The 14,801-nt window shown below is 53.0% G+C and overlaps 1 protein-coding gene across 1 annotated transcript; it reads left to right on the top strand.

The window, feature by feature from the left end:
* Positions 1-6,089: 6,089 nt before the first annotated feature.
* Positions 6,090-12,298, top strand: Hsp90aa1 (heat shock protein 90 alpha family class A member 1). The gene is made up of 11 exons (XM_090344855.1): positions 6,090-6,196; positions 6,660-6,821; positions 6,923-7,289; positions 8,901-9,034; positions 9,326-9,646; positions 9,789-9,954; positions 10,073-10,263; positions 10,366-10,513; positions 10,676-10,944; positions 11,089-11,422; positions 11,575-12,298. The coding sequence occupies exons 2-11, from the start codon at positions 6,660-6,662 to the stop codon at positions 11,682-11,684; spliced, it is 2,202 nt and encodes a 733-aa protein (XP_090200981.1). The 5' UTR covers positions 6,090-6,196; the 3' UTR covers positions 11,685-12,298.
* The last annotated feature ends 2,503 nt before the right edge of the window (positions 12,299-14,801 follow it).

The raw sequence follows: 14,801 nt of genomic DNA, 5'->3' as shown, positions 1-14,801 counted from the left end.
CATGGGGCTTGAATTCAGGCAGGGCTTGAGTGCTGTCCCCAAGCTCTTTGGCTCAAGGTTAGCATTTTACCACTTTGAGCCACAATGCCACTTCCAGTTTTTTGGTGGTTAATTGGAGCTAAGTCTCAGGGACTTTTCTGCCTGGGCTGGCTTCTAACCTCAATCCTCAGATCTCAGCTTTCTGAGTAGCCAAGATTACAGGCGTGAGCACCAGTACAGGCTTTCAGAGAAGCAGTTCTCCCTAAAGTCAGTAGAACAGAGGAGGGACAAAGAAGGGGCAAGGAGGAAAGGCACAGGAGTCTACTGACCTGGCTTTTCAAGGAAGGGTGACATTATCAGGCAGGAAGAATGGCCCGGACACAGAAGTGTAGCTCAAGAGCTTGTGGGGGCAGTGGCTGATAGGATCTGGTTATAACCTTCCAGGCCCAGCCCAAGAGCCTCTTGGCATGTGTCCAGCCCCTGGTCCACTGGTCACAAAGGTAGATGCCTGATAGTTACGGTGGGCAGCCTCTGCCTCTGTGTAAACAGAAAGAACTGTCAGGTCCTGAGCCAGCCAAGGACCTCCGGCCTGCAGATTCACTGTCTGCCTGTCCCACTCCGCTGGCTATCATAGAGAAATCTCAGCCCCTGGACACCTGTCAGGTCCACTTTGGCTGCATCTTCCACAGGAGGCTGTCCAAGCTAAAAGGAAGCCCCGTGGACAGCAAAGCTAGCTTGTACCCCTCCTTCCCACTCCTGCCCCCATGGGCCCAAAGAGATAAGGAGATGGGAAGGGGACCGAAGAGACAGCCCAGCTTTCTCAAGATTAACACTGCAGGGGGCCAGGAGACTGGCCTAGTGGTAGAGGGCCTGCCTAGGATGGGAAGCCCTGGGTTCGACTCCTCATACACCACATACACAGAGAAAGCCAGAAATGATGCTGTGACTTAAGGGGTAGAGCGACACAAGTCTGGAGGAAAGCCAAGGACAGTGCTCAGGCCCTGCGTTCAAGCCCCAGGACTGGGGAAAAAAAACAAAAACCAAAAAACACTGCATGGTTCGGGGTGGGGGGGGGGGGAGAGTGAGCAAGCGAGTGTGCAGGAGAGCCGGAGTGCCTGCTTCTGCAGCTTCTGTAGTTTCAGCAAGTGGGAGGACAGATGGGGACAGTGGCTGGAGCCTAGAAAACACAGACCCCATCTTAGAAAGTAAGCAGCTTTATACCTGTCAGCCTAGCTGCTCCTAGACTGAGCTCTGAGGAGCAGGTACATGGTTCAAAGACAGCACAATCAGGAACATCTGAGACTCTTATTGCCAATTAACCAGGGGTGGGGGGGGAAGAAACCAGAAGTAGTAGAGCACACGCTTTAAGTGACAAAGCTAAGGGATAGCACATGGGCTTTGAGTTCAAGCTCCAGCATTCGCACAGGCACATGCAACCACACACAAATATAAAGGACCAAGTGTGGCTCAGGTAGTCCAGAATCTGCCTAGTAAGTGCAAAGCTCTAAGTTCAAACCTCATTGCCCTCAATTAATTGAGTGACTGACTGATTTAGGGGATGGAGGTCTAGCTCAGAGGTACAGCACTCATCCAACAGACTCAAAGCCCAAGGTTTGATCCTCCACACCATAAAATATACCCGTTCCCTTCCCTTCCTTGACAATTACAGCCAGCCTCATTCTATGCAGTGGAATACTAGAATCTTTGCCATGAACTTCTTGGGATGTGAAATTAAAGATCTTGATCTGCACTGACGGTCACGTCACATTTCCTACTGGGAGTTTGGCCTAGTGGTAGAGTGCTTGCCTAGCATGCACGAAGACCTGGGTTCAATTCCTCCATACTACATACATAGAAAAAGCCAGAAATGGTGCTGTGGCTCAAGTGGAAGGGTTCTAGCCTTGAGAAAAACCCAAGGACAGTGCTCAGGCCCTGAGCTCAAGCCAGGACTGGCAAAAAGAAAAAAAAGAAAAAAATCAGAAATGGGCTGGGAGTTTGGCCTAGTGGTTAAAGTGCTTGCCTAGCATGCACGAAGACCCGAGTTCGATTCCTTGGTACCACATACATAGACAAAAGCCGGAAATGGTGCTAAGGCTCAAGTGGTAGAGCTCTAGCCTTGAGAAAGTCCAAGGAAAGTGCTCAGGCCCTGAGCTCAAGCCCAGGACTGGCAAAAAAAAAAAGAAAAAAAAGAAATCAGAAATGGTTCTGGCTGGAGGCCACAGTTCACCCATCACCAGGTGGCGCTAGAGGTCCACTTCTCCCTTTGGTCCCTTTGGTTCTGATTTTGGACAGATGTCATTCATTCTGTACACACAGATAGCTGCCCGTCATGGTGCTGGGTTTGGAGATGGGTTGGTAGAGGAGTAATAAGGTGAGAAATACAGCCTCATTTCAGTGTGTTCCCATGGGCTAAGGGCAGTGGAGGCACCGAGCAACTCTGGCCAGAGAAGATGGTTTCAGTGCTGATCAGCAGACACATTTGCCTGGAGAAGAGGCTTTGGGCACAGCCCATGGTGGGGAGAGATCAGATGGATCGGGCAGTGGACTCTGGGACTGCTGCACCGATCGGAGTGTGGTGACGTGCATTGTGCAGCGTGTGTTTCCTGGATGGGGTGGAGAGAGAAGCAGCACACTACCAGGAGCTGGAAAGGGGAGAGGGTGGCTAGCACAAACCAGAAGACCATGTATCAGCATAGTCATTGCAACCCTACCCAAACCCCCCTCTACAGAACGCGTTCTCTCCATGTCTCCACAGTGGCTGAGCTGCTGTGACCGAGGGACTTGGGGTGCCTTTGGGCTGAGGAGCCAAAGTCCACCTTGGTGGAGAATATAGGTCAGTGCCTCAGTAGGGCACCAGAGAGGTAAAATGAGTGCGCTAATGATTTCCTGAGGGTTTTTTCTTTTTGTCAGTTGTGGGGCCTGGGTGTTGTCCCTGAGATCTACAGCTCAAAGCTACCGCCCTACCCTTAAGCCACAGCACCACTTCAGCTTTTCTAGTGGTTAATTGGAGATGAGTCTCACATTCTTTAGTGCCCAGGATGGCTTTGAACCACAACCCTCAGATCTCAGCCTCCTGGGTAGCTAGGATTACAGACATATGCCAAGCCACCAGTGCCCAGCACAAACAGATTTTTTTCTTTTAAATTTCTGGGGGTTTTCTGTAGTAGAAAATGGGACAGAGAAAGGGGCAGACCAATCCCGCAAGGGCCAGCTGAAGTATGTAGGTATAGCAGGCCCTGAAGGCCTGGACCAGGATGTGGGAAAAGAGCAGATCAAAGAAAACAATTAAAAACCTGCTAGATTTGGCAGCCTTCAGACATGGAGGCAGGCAAGGCTGAGTCAAAGATGACGCAGAGGTTTGGAAGTGGGTTCCAGGGAGAAAGACCGTTGCCAGCATCGAGGCCTGAAGAGCTGCCCTAACGCTGTCCCCTGGTCCTCCACTGTGCATATGTGGGGCCCTGAGGCTCCCCTGGGGGGGTTGCTCCAAGTCCCTGGCCTGGCTGGGGTTGCGGGGCTCACACATACCTATCCACCACCAGACTTGGTGTGGAGAGAAGCAGATGGACTCCATCAGAGGAGACAGACACCTTCTGAACCAGACCCCACTCACAGGCTGGGCTCCGTGTCCCCTGCATCTCTCCCACCTAGCTGGAAGGCTCTCCAGCTCCCCTGAGATTGCTGGGACTGTCATTACTGGTGTAGGTGGTTAACTGGAGGTGAGTGTTGGCTGTGGTGACATTGGGTCTCTCACAGCCCCTCCATTTCCCCCTTTCCCCCTTTCAGTCCCAGGACCATGAGATGTATACGCCGATAGTGATGTGTGCCAACTGTCACCACTGGCCCAGGCCTCAAGCTCCTGATCATGGTCACACGGCTACCCAGGACCCCCTGGCTCCTTCCTTTTGCTGGCTAGCCAACATTCCCTCCCAGCTCTGCCCTTTCTCTACCACCACCAACGGGTCACAAGGTCTCCAGGCTCCCTGGCGGGCCAGCTCCTCTGCAGCCCCAGGAGGAGATGGAACGGGGCTCCCGGGAAGCCCCTCATTCCTGCACAGTTCAGGTCCCCTGGCCCAGATCACCTGGGCTTTGGCTCCTGTCTATCTCTCTAGCTGGCCACCTCCCACCCCCCACTGTTTGTTTGCTGTGCTGGCACTGAGGTTTGAACTCAGACCCTCATGTCCCCACTTAGCTTCCCTACATATCCCAGGCTGGCCTTCACTCTACCACTTGAGCCACCCCTCCACTTCTGGCTTTTTAGTGGCTGAAGATAAGTCTTGTGGCTACGTGCGGGTGGCACATCCCTGTAATCCTGGCTGCTCACGAAGCAGAGATCTGAGGATCAAGGTTCATAGCAGCCCAGGCAGGAAAGCCCCTGAGCACAAGGAAAAACAGGCTCAGGGACCCAGGGGCAGGCTCAGGCCTGTGATCCTAGCTCCTCAGGAAGTTGAGCTTTGGCGATCATGGTTGGAAATCGGCCCAGGCAGGAAAGGCCATGAGACGCCCATTCCCAATTAACCATCAGAAAACCAGAAGCTGCGGCCCAAACGCAACCTAGACCCTAAGTTCAAGCCCCACGACCAACAGAATCTCAGCCTTCCTGTCCCATCTGGCTTCCAACCACAATCCTCAAGCCTCAGCTTCCTGAGTAGCTAGGATCACGGGTGTTGAGCCACCTAAACATCTCATCTCTCCCTCCTCTCTAGCCCTACAATCACCAGCTCACCTGCAAGTCCTTCACAAGCCAGCTGAGCATGCCAAGCCTTTGCTCTGCTCCCAATCCAGAGCTAGGATGAACATACAAGGAGAGCAGAGAGAGCTCTGACTCAAGAGCCTGAGCCAGAAAGGATCACAAATTCCAGGCCTGCTTGCTCCACATAATGAGACGATAGCCTCAAAAATAAGAAAGACAGGGGCCGGGGGTTTGGCCTAGTGGTCGAGTGCTTACTTAGCATGCACGAAGACCCGGGTTCCATTCCTTGGTACCAAATACATAGGAAAAAAACGCTGGAAGTGTTGCTGTGGCTCAAGTAGTAGAGCTCTAGGCTTGAAAAAGCTCAAGGACAGTGCTCAGGCCCTGAGCTGGCAAAAAAAAAAAAGACGAAGAGGAGGAGGAAAGAGACAAAGAAAAGGGCTCTGGCTGGAAGTCGTTCAGCGGTAGAGCATTTGCATGTGCTTGGATCCCAGGGGCCGCACTCAGGTCTGAAGGGGCGACACAAAACCAGCCCACAGCTTTGTCCCATTGTCCCCTTCCATCCTTCCGGAGCCCTGCTGACAAGGTCAGAGGCCCCCACCCCGCAAATACTTGGCTTTGCGCTCTGGTTCAGCGCGGGGACTGGAGGTAGACGGTGTGGGGGGAGGCCTGGCTTGGGGGAAGCTGAGGAGTCGAGCTGGCCGGCGAGGACCCCGGAAGGAAACGGCCAGGGCGAGTTCCCTCCCAAGCGGAGGTCTTACTCTCGTGAGCCAGGCGGCTCCGGCCTCCCGAGGCCGTCCCAGAACCCAGCCGGCCTTCACGAAGCCGCCTGGGGGCCGACGACCCGACGACCCGGCCGGGGGCGCGGGAAGCCGAGGGCCGCGCCAGGGCGGGCGGGCCCTCGAGTCCGCAGGGGTCCAGAGTGCTGGCCTGGGGCCAGGGGTGCAGGGACCCCGCCCCCCGCTCCCCACCCAGGCCGCGGCCCGGGCCTCGCCTCCGGCCCCTCCCCGGGTCCCCGAGTGCCCAGCCCGCCGCCAGGCCGCGCGCGAGCCCCGCGGGGCGCCATGTCCCCGCCGCTAGGGTCGCAGCTCTAACCCGCACCGCAGCCAACGCCCCCGCCCGAGCCAAACGCCCCGAGCTTGAGAACACGGCCCGCGAGCGCCGGGCCTCGGCGCCGCGCGACGCATGCGCGCCGTGGGGGGCGGGGAGGGGCGCGGCGCGGCGACGCGGGAACGCGCTGGGCGGGGGGCGGGGCCCTGGGACACCGCGAGACTTCGCGAGAGCGGCGGCGCGCGCCGGCGCGCGGGGCTCGTGGGGGGCGGGGCGGCCGCCTCGGGGGCGCAGGCGCGGGCGCGCGGCCGCGGCGGCGGTTGGGGGGGGGCTTCCGGAAGGTTCCCGAGGCTTCTGGAAAAGGCGCCGCGCGCTGGGCGGGCCCGCGTCTATATAAGCGAGCCGCGGGGGCGGCGCGCCAGTTGCTTCTGCGTCCCGGGGTTGCTACGCGCGGAGCCTTGCGCTCACCCAGCCAAGGTGAGCGGGTTTCGGGGAGGGCGGAGGGGGGGCGCCCCGGGCGGGCGGGCGGGCGAGGCCGCGGTGGCGCCCGGACCGCCTCAGCCGCGGGCCCCGGCCGCGGCCCCGGGGCCTCGGCCGCCCTTCCCCGGGAGCGGGCCGCGGAGCCGGAGCGGGGCCGGCGGGCTGGCCGGGCGCGCGGCGCCTGCGGGCCCGGTGGGCGCCGCGGCGGCGGGCGGGGCGGGGGCGTCCGTTTGGGGGTCGGGGTCGGGGTCGGTCCGGGCGGCCTCGGCGCACGCGCGCCGGGCGGCGGCGGCGGCTGGAAATGAGGTCATCCTTTGTGAGCCGGCCGGGCCGCGGGCTCGGCGCCTCCCCGCCGGCACGGCCCCCGGCGAGCTGGGGAGGGGCCCCGGGCCGCCCCCCGACCCCCGTCCGCCGCCAGGGGCGCGGCGCGAGGCTTGAGGCGGCTCGGTGCCCTTTGCAGATGCCGGAGGAAACCCAGACCCAAGACCAGCCGATGGAGGAGGAGGAGGTCGAGACCTTCGCCTTCCAGGCGGAGATCGCCCAGCTGATGTCGCTGATCATCAACACCTTCTACTCGAACAAAGAGATCTTCCTGCGGGAGCTCATTTCGAACTCGTCCGATGTGAGTCCGCGGGGGGAGCCTGGGTTTCCGGGGTCGCGTCTCGGCCTGGGCCGCACGTGTTCTCCACCCCCATCCCCTTGGCTTCCTCTTTTAACATGCAGGCTCTGGACAAAATCCGCTACGAAAGCTTGACAGATCCCAGCAAACTAGACTCGGGGAAGGAGCTGCACATTAACCTCATCCCCAACAAGCAGGATCGCACCCTCACCATTGTGGATACTGGCATTGGCATGACGAAGGCCGACCTGATCAACAACCTCGGGACCATCGCCAAGTCTGGGACCAAAGCCTTCATGGAGGCTTTGCAGGCCGGTGCCGATATCTCTATGATCGGCCAGTTTGGTGTCGGTTTCTACTCTGCCTATCTGGTTGCCGAGAAGGTGACTGTCATCACCAAACACAACGATGATGAGCAGTATGCCTGGGAGTCCTCGGCAGGGGGCTCCTTCACCGTGAGGACTGACACAGGTAGGCCCTGGGAGAAAGAAGGGTTCTGTCACGTGGGGGCAGGGTGCCGCACGTGCTGGGCTCCTGCGAAAACGCTCTTTAAAAGACTTTAGGGTTGGGAGTGTGGCCTAGTGGTAGAGTGCCTGCTAAGTATGCATGACATCCGGAGTTTTATTCTTCCGTACAGTGCTCAGACCTTGAATTCAAGCCCTAGGACTGACCAGAAAAAAGATTTTAAAAAATTCCCTTGAAAAAAGGCAAACTTGGGGGCTGGGAGTGTGGCCTAGTGGTAGAGTACTTGCCTAGCATGCATGAAGACCCAGGTTCAATTCCTTGGTACCACGTACATAGAAAAAAGCCAGAAGTGGTGCTGAGGCTCAAGTGGTACAGCTCTAACCTTGAGAAAAGTCCAAGGACAGGGCTCAGGCCCTGAGCTCAAGCCCAGGACTGGCAATAAAAAAAAAAGGCAATCTTGGGCCGGAGCATGGCCTACTGGAAGCATGCTCGCTTAGCATGCAGGAAGTCCTGGGTTCTATTCCCCAGAACCACATACACAGAAAAAGCTGGAAACGGCACTTGGTCAAGTGGCAGAGCACTGGCATTGAGCAAAAAGTGTCCAATGACAGTGCCCAGGCTCTGAGTTCAAGCACTAGAATTGGGGGGAAAATTGTTCACACCTATACTTCTCTATCCAGCAGCCTGAAATCTGAAGGTTGTGCATTGAGGCCACCCTGGGCGAGAAAGTCCAGGGGACTCATCTCCAGCTAACCACTTAAAAGCCAGAAGTGGAGCTCTGGCTTCAGTGGCCAAGCGCTAGCCATGAGTAAAAGAGCTCACAAGTAGCAGCAGAGTGCTAGTGGCCCATGCCTATAATCCTGCTTATTAGCTTAGGAGACTGGGAGCTGAGGGAAAGTCCCTGTGGGACTCCTCCAGTAAACTACAAAAGAAAAGGCTGTTGCTCAAATGGTAAAGTACTAGATTTTGAGCAGTAATTTTACACATGCATAATGAAGTGGGGTAAGCCAGGTGCCTGGTGGCTTGCTCCTGTAATACTTCCCATAACTGCTTGTGGAGATAGTGGTTTAAAACCAATACAGACAGAAAAGTCCTCAAGCTCTTCACCTCCAATTAAGCACTGTTCCAAAAGCTAGCAGGGGAGATGAGGCGGAAGTGGTAGAGCACCAACCTTGAGCAAAAAATGCTCAGGGTCAATACCTTGACCTTGAGTTCAAGTCCCAGGACAAACGCAAAAGTAAACTGCAGGGGGCCGGGAGTTTAGCCTAGTGGTAGTGTGATTGCCTAGCATGCACGAAGACCCGGGTTCGATTCCTCGGTACCCCACATACATAACAAAAAGCTGGAAGTGCTGTTGAGGCTCAAGTGGTAGAATGCTAGCCTTGAGAAAGTCCAAGGACAGTGCTCAAACCCTGAGCCCAAGCCCAGGACTGGCAAAAAGAAAAAAAAGTAAACTGCAGGTGTATGGGAGTGTTATTGTGCTGGGACCATTTTGCTAACATTTTTGAGACTATGTCCTGCTAACTTGAGGAATCCTTTTTAATCCTTCCCAGTGGTGGGATTACAGGGATAGGCCACGCCCAGCTTGATCTTGTTTTCACTCCATTTCCCTTACAGGGGAACCTATGGGCCGAGGAACCAAGGTTATCCTGCATCTGAAGGAAGACCAGACTGAGTACTTGGAGGAAAGGAGGATCAAGGAAATTGTGAAGAAACATTCTCAGTTTATTGGCTATCCCATTACCCTTTTCGTAAGTATTCATTTAATTGTCGAGCTAAGATGAATGCCCAGGGTCTGTTTTAACAGGGACTTAAAAATACTAACTAGTATGAAACCTTTCTGGGAGCCTGAGCAATGGAAGGCTACACACTGGGTAAAGGTGCTGGGCCAAGATTGCTTGAAAGGTAAATGACAATGCAGAGCTTAATGTCACTGTGCCTAATTTGTGCTTTGGTGTAATCAAGCCAGTTTCTGTAGATCATCTTTTCATGTGTACATACAGTGCAAATCAAAATGATTAGTGGCTTTTTTTTTTTTAAAGGTCGAGAAAGAACGTGACAAAGAAGTCAGTGATGATGAGGCTGAAGAAAAGGAAGATAAAGAGGAGGAAAAAGAAAAAGAAGAAAAGGAGTCTGATGACAAACCTGAAATAGAAGATGTTGGTTCTGATGAAGAAGAAGAAGAAAAGAAGGATGGTGACAAGAAAAAGAAGAAGAAGATTAAGGAAAAGTACATTGACCAGGAAGAACTTAATAAGACAAAGCCAATTTGGACCAGAAACCCTGACGATATCACTAATGAAGAGTACGGAGAGTTCTACAAGAGCTTGACCAATGATTGGGAAGATCACCTAGCAGTCAAAGTAAGTAACCAGTGAGAGGGCTCAAGGGGGCTGAAGGGCTGAAGCATCAGCCTTTAAGCACAAGCATATCTGTCACAGCTCATTCCCTGGCTGTTAATGAGTGCTGTTTGTGGGTTTTGGTTTTTTGTTTTTTTTTTTGCAGCATTTTTCCGTTGAAGGACAATTGGAATTCAGAGCTCTTCTTTTTGTCCCAAGACGTGCTCCTTTTGATCTATTTGAAAACAGAAAGAAAAAGAACAACATTAAGCTGTATGTCCGTAGAGTTTTCATCATGGATAACTGTGAGGAGCTGATCCCTGAATACCTGAGTAAGTATGAGCAGGAGGCGCGTGCCGCCTGTCCTGTCACCATGTCACCTTTTGATTTTGAAGCATCCAACTCTTGTATTCTTGTTCTTGAAGTGACCATGCTCTGTCTTTCTTTCAGACTTCATCCGAGGGGTGGTGGATTCCGAGGACCTCCCTCTAAACATTTCCCGTGAAATGTTGCAACAAAGCAAAATTTTGAAGGTTATCAGAAAGAATTTGGTCAAAAAATGCCTAGAACTGTTCACTGAGTTGGCAGAAGATAAAGAGAACTACAAGAAGTTTTATGAGCAGTTCTCTAAAAACATAAAGGTAAGTGGATACATAATTGACAGCTTTGAGCGGGGCCTCGTTTTAAAAATGGTTTCTTGAATGCAGAGCAGACCAAGTTGAGTGCGTGGTTTGTTGTTTCAGCTTGGAATCCATGAGGACTCGCAAAACCGGAAGAAGCTTTCGGAGCTCTTGCGCTACTACACGTCTGCTTCTGGGGACGAGATGGTTTCCCTCAAGGATTACTGCACCAGGATGAAGGAGAACCAGAAGCACATCTACTACATCACAGGTGCGTGCAGGCAGGACCGACAGGCAGCCGGCCGCCCATTGGCTCTGCTGGCTTTAAAGAGGTGGTGGAGATGTTGGCTCTACCCTGAACTAGGTTCTGGTTAATGAGGCTCAGCAGAAGGAGGGAATAAGTCAGTGAGGAAGCTCTCACGATGCCTTGCAGGGGAAACCAAGGACCAGGTTGCCAACTCTGCCTTCGTGGAGCGGCTTCGGAAACACGGCCTGGAGGTGATCTACATGATCGAGCCCATCGACGAGTACTGCGTCCAGCAACTCAAGGAGTTCGAGGGGAAGACACTAGTGTCGGTCACCAAAGAAGGCCTGGAGCTCCCAGAGGATGAGGAGGAGAGGAGGACACAGGAAGAGAAGAAGACAAAGTTTGAGAATCTCTGCAAGATCATGAAAGACATCTTGGAGAAGAAGGTTGAGAAGGTAGGTTACCACTGGGGGCGCTGTGTGCTCGCCATGGCAGAGCTTTGCTTGCCCGCACACTTGACCCGGAACACGGTTCCTGCCCCTCCTTGTAGGACTAGCTTGGGAGGTGGCACAGTCACCACATGGGGATTTCAATTACAGGTTGTCGTGTCCAACCGCTTGGTGACATCCCCGTGCTGCATTGTCACAAGCACGTACGGCTGGACAGCCAACATGGAGCGCATCATGAAGGCCCAGGCCCTCCGAGACAACTCAACCATGGGCTACATGGCGGCAAAGAAGCACCTGGAGATCAACCCTGACCACTCCATCATCGAGACCCTGAGGCAGAAGGCAGAGGCGGACAAGAACGACAAGTCTGTGAAGGACCTGGTGATCCTGCTCTACGAGACTGCACTCTTGTCCTCGGGCTTCAGCCTGGAGGACCCCCAGACACACGCCAACCGCATCTACAGGATGATTAAACTGGGGCTCGGTGAGCGGGCAGGCTGGCGGGAGGAGGGTGACTTAACAGTGTGCTTGCAGGGACAGAAGCGTGGGGTGTCAAGTGACGGAGAGTGCCGGCCCTGCTAGGCTGCTTCTGCTTTGCTGGTTTCACCAACTAATGCGGGTTGTATTTCTGAGCAGGGATCGACGAAGATGATCCCACTGCAGACGACACCAGTGCGGCTGTGACGGAGGAGATGCCCCCCCTGGAGGGGGATGACGACACCTCGCGCATGGAGGAGGTGGACTAGGCCACGCTGCCCTTCTCTCCCTCAGATGAGAAGTCCAGGATTCTGTTTATTTTGGTTAACATTTTAAAAAGTCTGTGGCATGACCCCTGCTTAAAGGGGAGGATAAGATTTCTTTCTACTCTTAAGTGATACTGTGACGCTATAGGCAAAGCAGAGGTTAGTGATGCTTTTTCTAGTTTCACCTTGGTTTTGAACAGGTGGAGATGTTTGCTGTTAGCTGTAATGTGACCTATTATGGTCTGGAGTGTTAAGCTATTAAGCCAGATTCCTTAGTAAACCAAATCTTTTGTCACTTACGTGTGTTCTGGCATATTTACCTTGACATTTAAAGAAAATTTTGCGTTTCAACAGAGGGTCCAATTTTTTTTTTCCCACCCCTTGTAGTTCTGCATGTGCTAGTCCCTAGAAATACGTATGTTAGGCAGACACGGCTGGATGGGAGGAACTCCACAGGGCTTGTTTTCCAAAGAAAAGTGTACTATTGAGAGAAATACAAGTAAACTCCCTAGATGTTGTGTTGTAAAAACATTAAAGCAGCAGAGCTTGTATGTGGAGATGTAGTGTGCCCACAGTGTGCTTTAAAAGGTAGCAAATACAGATGAGTTAAAAGAAAATGGTGGAAGTGTCTTTATTTTGGAGTGGGATTCCTATCTTGCTGTTTAAATAAGATACTTTTTTCTTGCGCTGGGAATGTATGGCTTAGAGGTAGAGAATGCTTGCCAACGTGCAGGAAGCCCTGGGTTTGATGACGTGGCTCAAGTGATAGAGCAAATGAAGCTCAAGAACAGTGCCTATTCCTCGTTTAAACCCCCAAGACTAGCGAAAATGCCTGAGCCTGTGTTTGAAAAGTTGACCATAATGCTTGGGTGCTTGTGTTGTGTGCTGCTACTGGGGCTTCCACTGGGCTTCACTCTTGGCACTCCACGTGCTAAGGCATCACACTTAAGCCATTCCTCTTTTTTTTTTCCCCAGTCCTCGGCTTGAGCTGAGGGCCTGAGCACTGTCCTTGGACTTTTCTCAAGGCTAGAACTTCAGCACCACTTCCAGCTTTTTTTCTATGTATGTGGTACTGAGGAATCGAATCCGGGTCTTCGTGCATGCTAGGCAAGCACTCTACCACTAGGCCAAACTCTTGGTCCTGCCATTCCTTTTTTTTTGCCAGTCCTGGATTTGAGCTCAGGGCCTGAGCACTGTCCTTGGATTTTTCTCAAGGCTAGAGCTCTACCACTTGAGCCTCAGCACCATTTCTGGCTTTTTCTAAGTATATGGTGCCAAGGAATTGAACCTGGGTCTTCATGCATGCTAGGCAAGCACTCTATACCACTAGGCCAAACTCCCAGCCCTGCCATTCCTTTTTAATAGTTGGGAGGGATTTTTGATTCCTGGACTTGAACTCAGATACACAACAATGGTTTGCTGCCTCCTAACCAGGTAGCATTGTGGGCATGAGCCACCAGTACCTGGCTTTCAGAAGCTTTGGTTAGTATGCACCAAACGAACGAAGAAAGACTGGGGTGGGGAAGGAAGGGGGAGGGTAGAGAGAGGGGCCTGGGGTCCAGTACTAAGGAGAAAGGGCCTGGTAACAGTAAGCAATCACTTCAGTTGAATCCTTAGTACTTCTCAGTCCCAAATTTAAAGCCTGTTAATCATCGAAAAACTTCCCAGCTAGGAGAAAGCTATACAAAAAAGCAAGAACATAAGCTGTACTCCAGTGCATTACACTGTAATCCTAACTACTCAGGAGCTTCAGGATCGATCAGGCACTCAGTCGAGTTGGCAAGGAGGTATCTGACACACTCATCTCCAGTTATCAGCAAAAATTCTCAGCAGGGAAGTTGTAGCTCAAGTAGTCAAAAAGTTCAGGGAGTGTCTGGATACAGGACTCACACTGCATGCTCTGAAGATCAACCTTCTTAATGAAAAACTAGCTTGGTACATGACATGGACTTTTGGGTACAGTACTCCTAGCTACTCATCTGAAGCCAGGAGTTTGGAGCCATTCTGGACACTTTTTGCTGGCCTTGGCTTGAACTCGGCCTGTTTGTTACCTGTTCCTGAGCTTTTGCTCAAGGTAAGCACTCTACCACTTGAGCGACAGTACCATGTCCCATAAAAACCTCAATCTGCTTTTGTTACGTGCTTGTTCAAAGCCAGTCTTTTTTTAACTACTAAAAGAGCCAGAGATACAGAGCTAGCTCAGGCCGTGAGTTCAAGCCTCACCACCAACCAAAAGGACATTACTGATCATCAAAAGTAGGAACGTTCTGGAAGTGGGTGATGGTGATGATGGCTCAGCAATCTCGACCCTATAGACCCCCTCAAGTGCGCATGAGTGTTAAAGCAGGACTGAAGCTGAACGCTGTAAGCCTAGCTACTCAGGAAGCTGAGGTCAAGAGCACAGATTGGAAGGCAGCTGCAGAAGGCAAGTCCATGAGACTTGTGGAGCTGTGGCTCAACAGTGTCAGCTTTGAGTGAAAAGCCACCACACAGACCATGTTCAAATCCTAAGACCACACCAAAAACCCAGGCCTGGAGGTGTGGATCAAGTGGTAGATAGCCAACCTAGCCAGCAGGCGCAAGGCCCTGACGTCAGACTCCAGCATTGCCACAGGAAAACATGGTTAAAGTTTACACCAGGTACTGGGGGCTCACGCCTATAATCCTAGCTACTTGGGAGGCTGCAAGGTTAGAGGTTCAAAGCCAGTCCAGGCATAGAAGTCCCAATTAAACAGAAAACCAGGAGTGGTGCTGTGGCTCAAGTGGTAGAGCGCTATCCTTGAGCTGAAGAGCTCGGACAGACCCTAGGCCCAGGGTGGGCAGAGTTCAAGCCCTACAACTGACAAAAAGTTTACATATAATCACAAACTACTCAGCTTCCGTGTATGCTGGGGTCCCACAAAGATTAGTGTGACAGCCCTGGGCCCCTCCGCGTCCCCCTTCCCCCCCGCGACACCCAGCAGGCACTGACCACTGAACTATAGCCAGGTGCTGAGTTGGTTTCTTGCCCTCACTAGGTTTTCCGTGTTACCCAGCTTGGTCTTCAACTCTTGGGCTCTGTTCCTTCTACCTCAGCTTCTCAATTGCTAGACTTAGGAGCTACACCCCTAACCTGAATTC

This window comes from Megascapheus bottae, chromosome 14, assembly GCF_031878675.1.
Source record: "Megascapheus bottae isolate mThoBot1 chromosome 14, mThoBot2.hap1, whole genome shotgun sequence".
NCBI lineage: Eukaryota > Metazoa > Chordata > Mammalia > Rodentia > Geomyidae > Megascapheus > Megascapheus bottae.
This window is presented reverse-complemented; position numbering and strand designations above follow the sequence as displayed.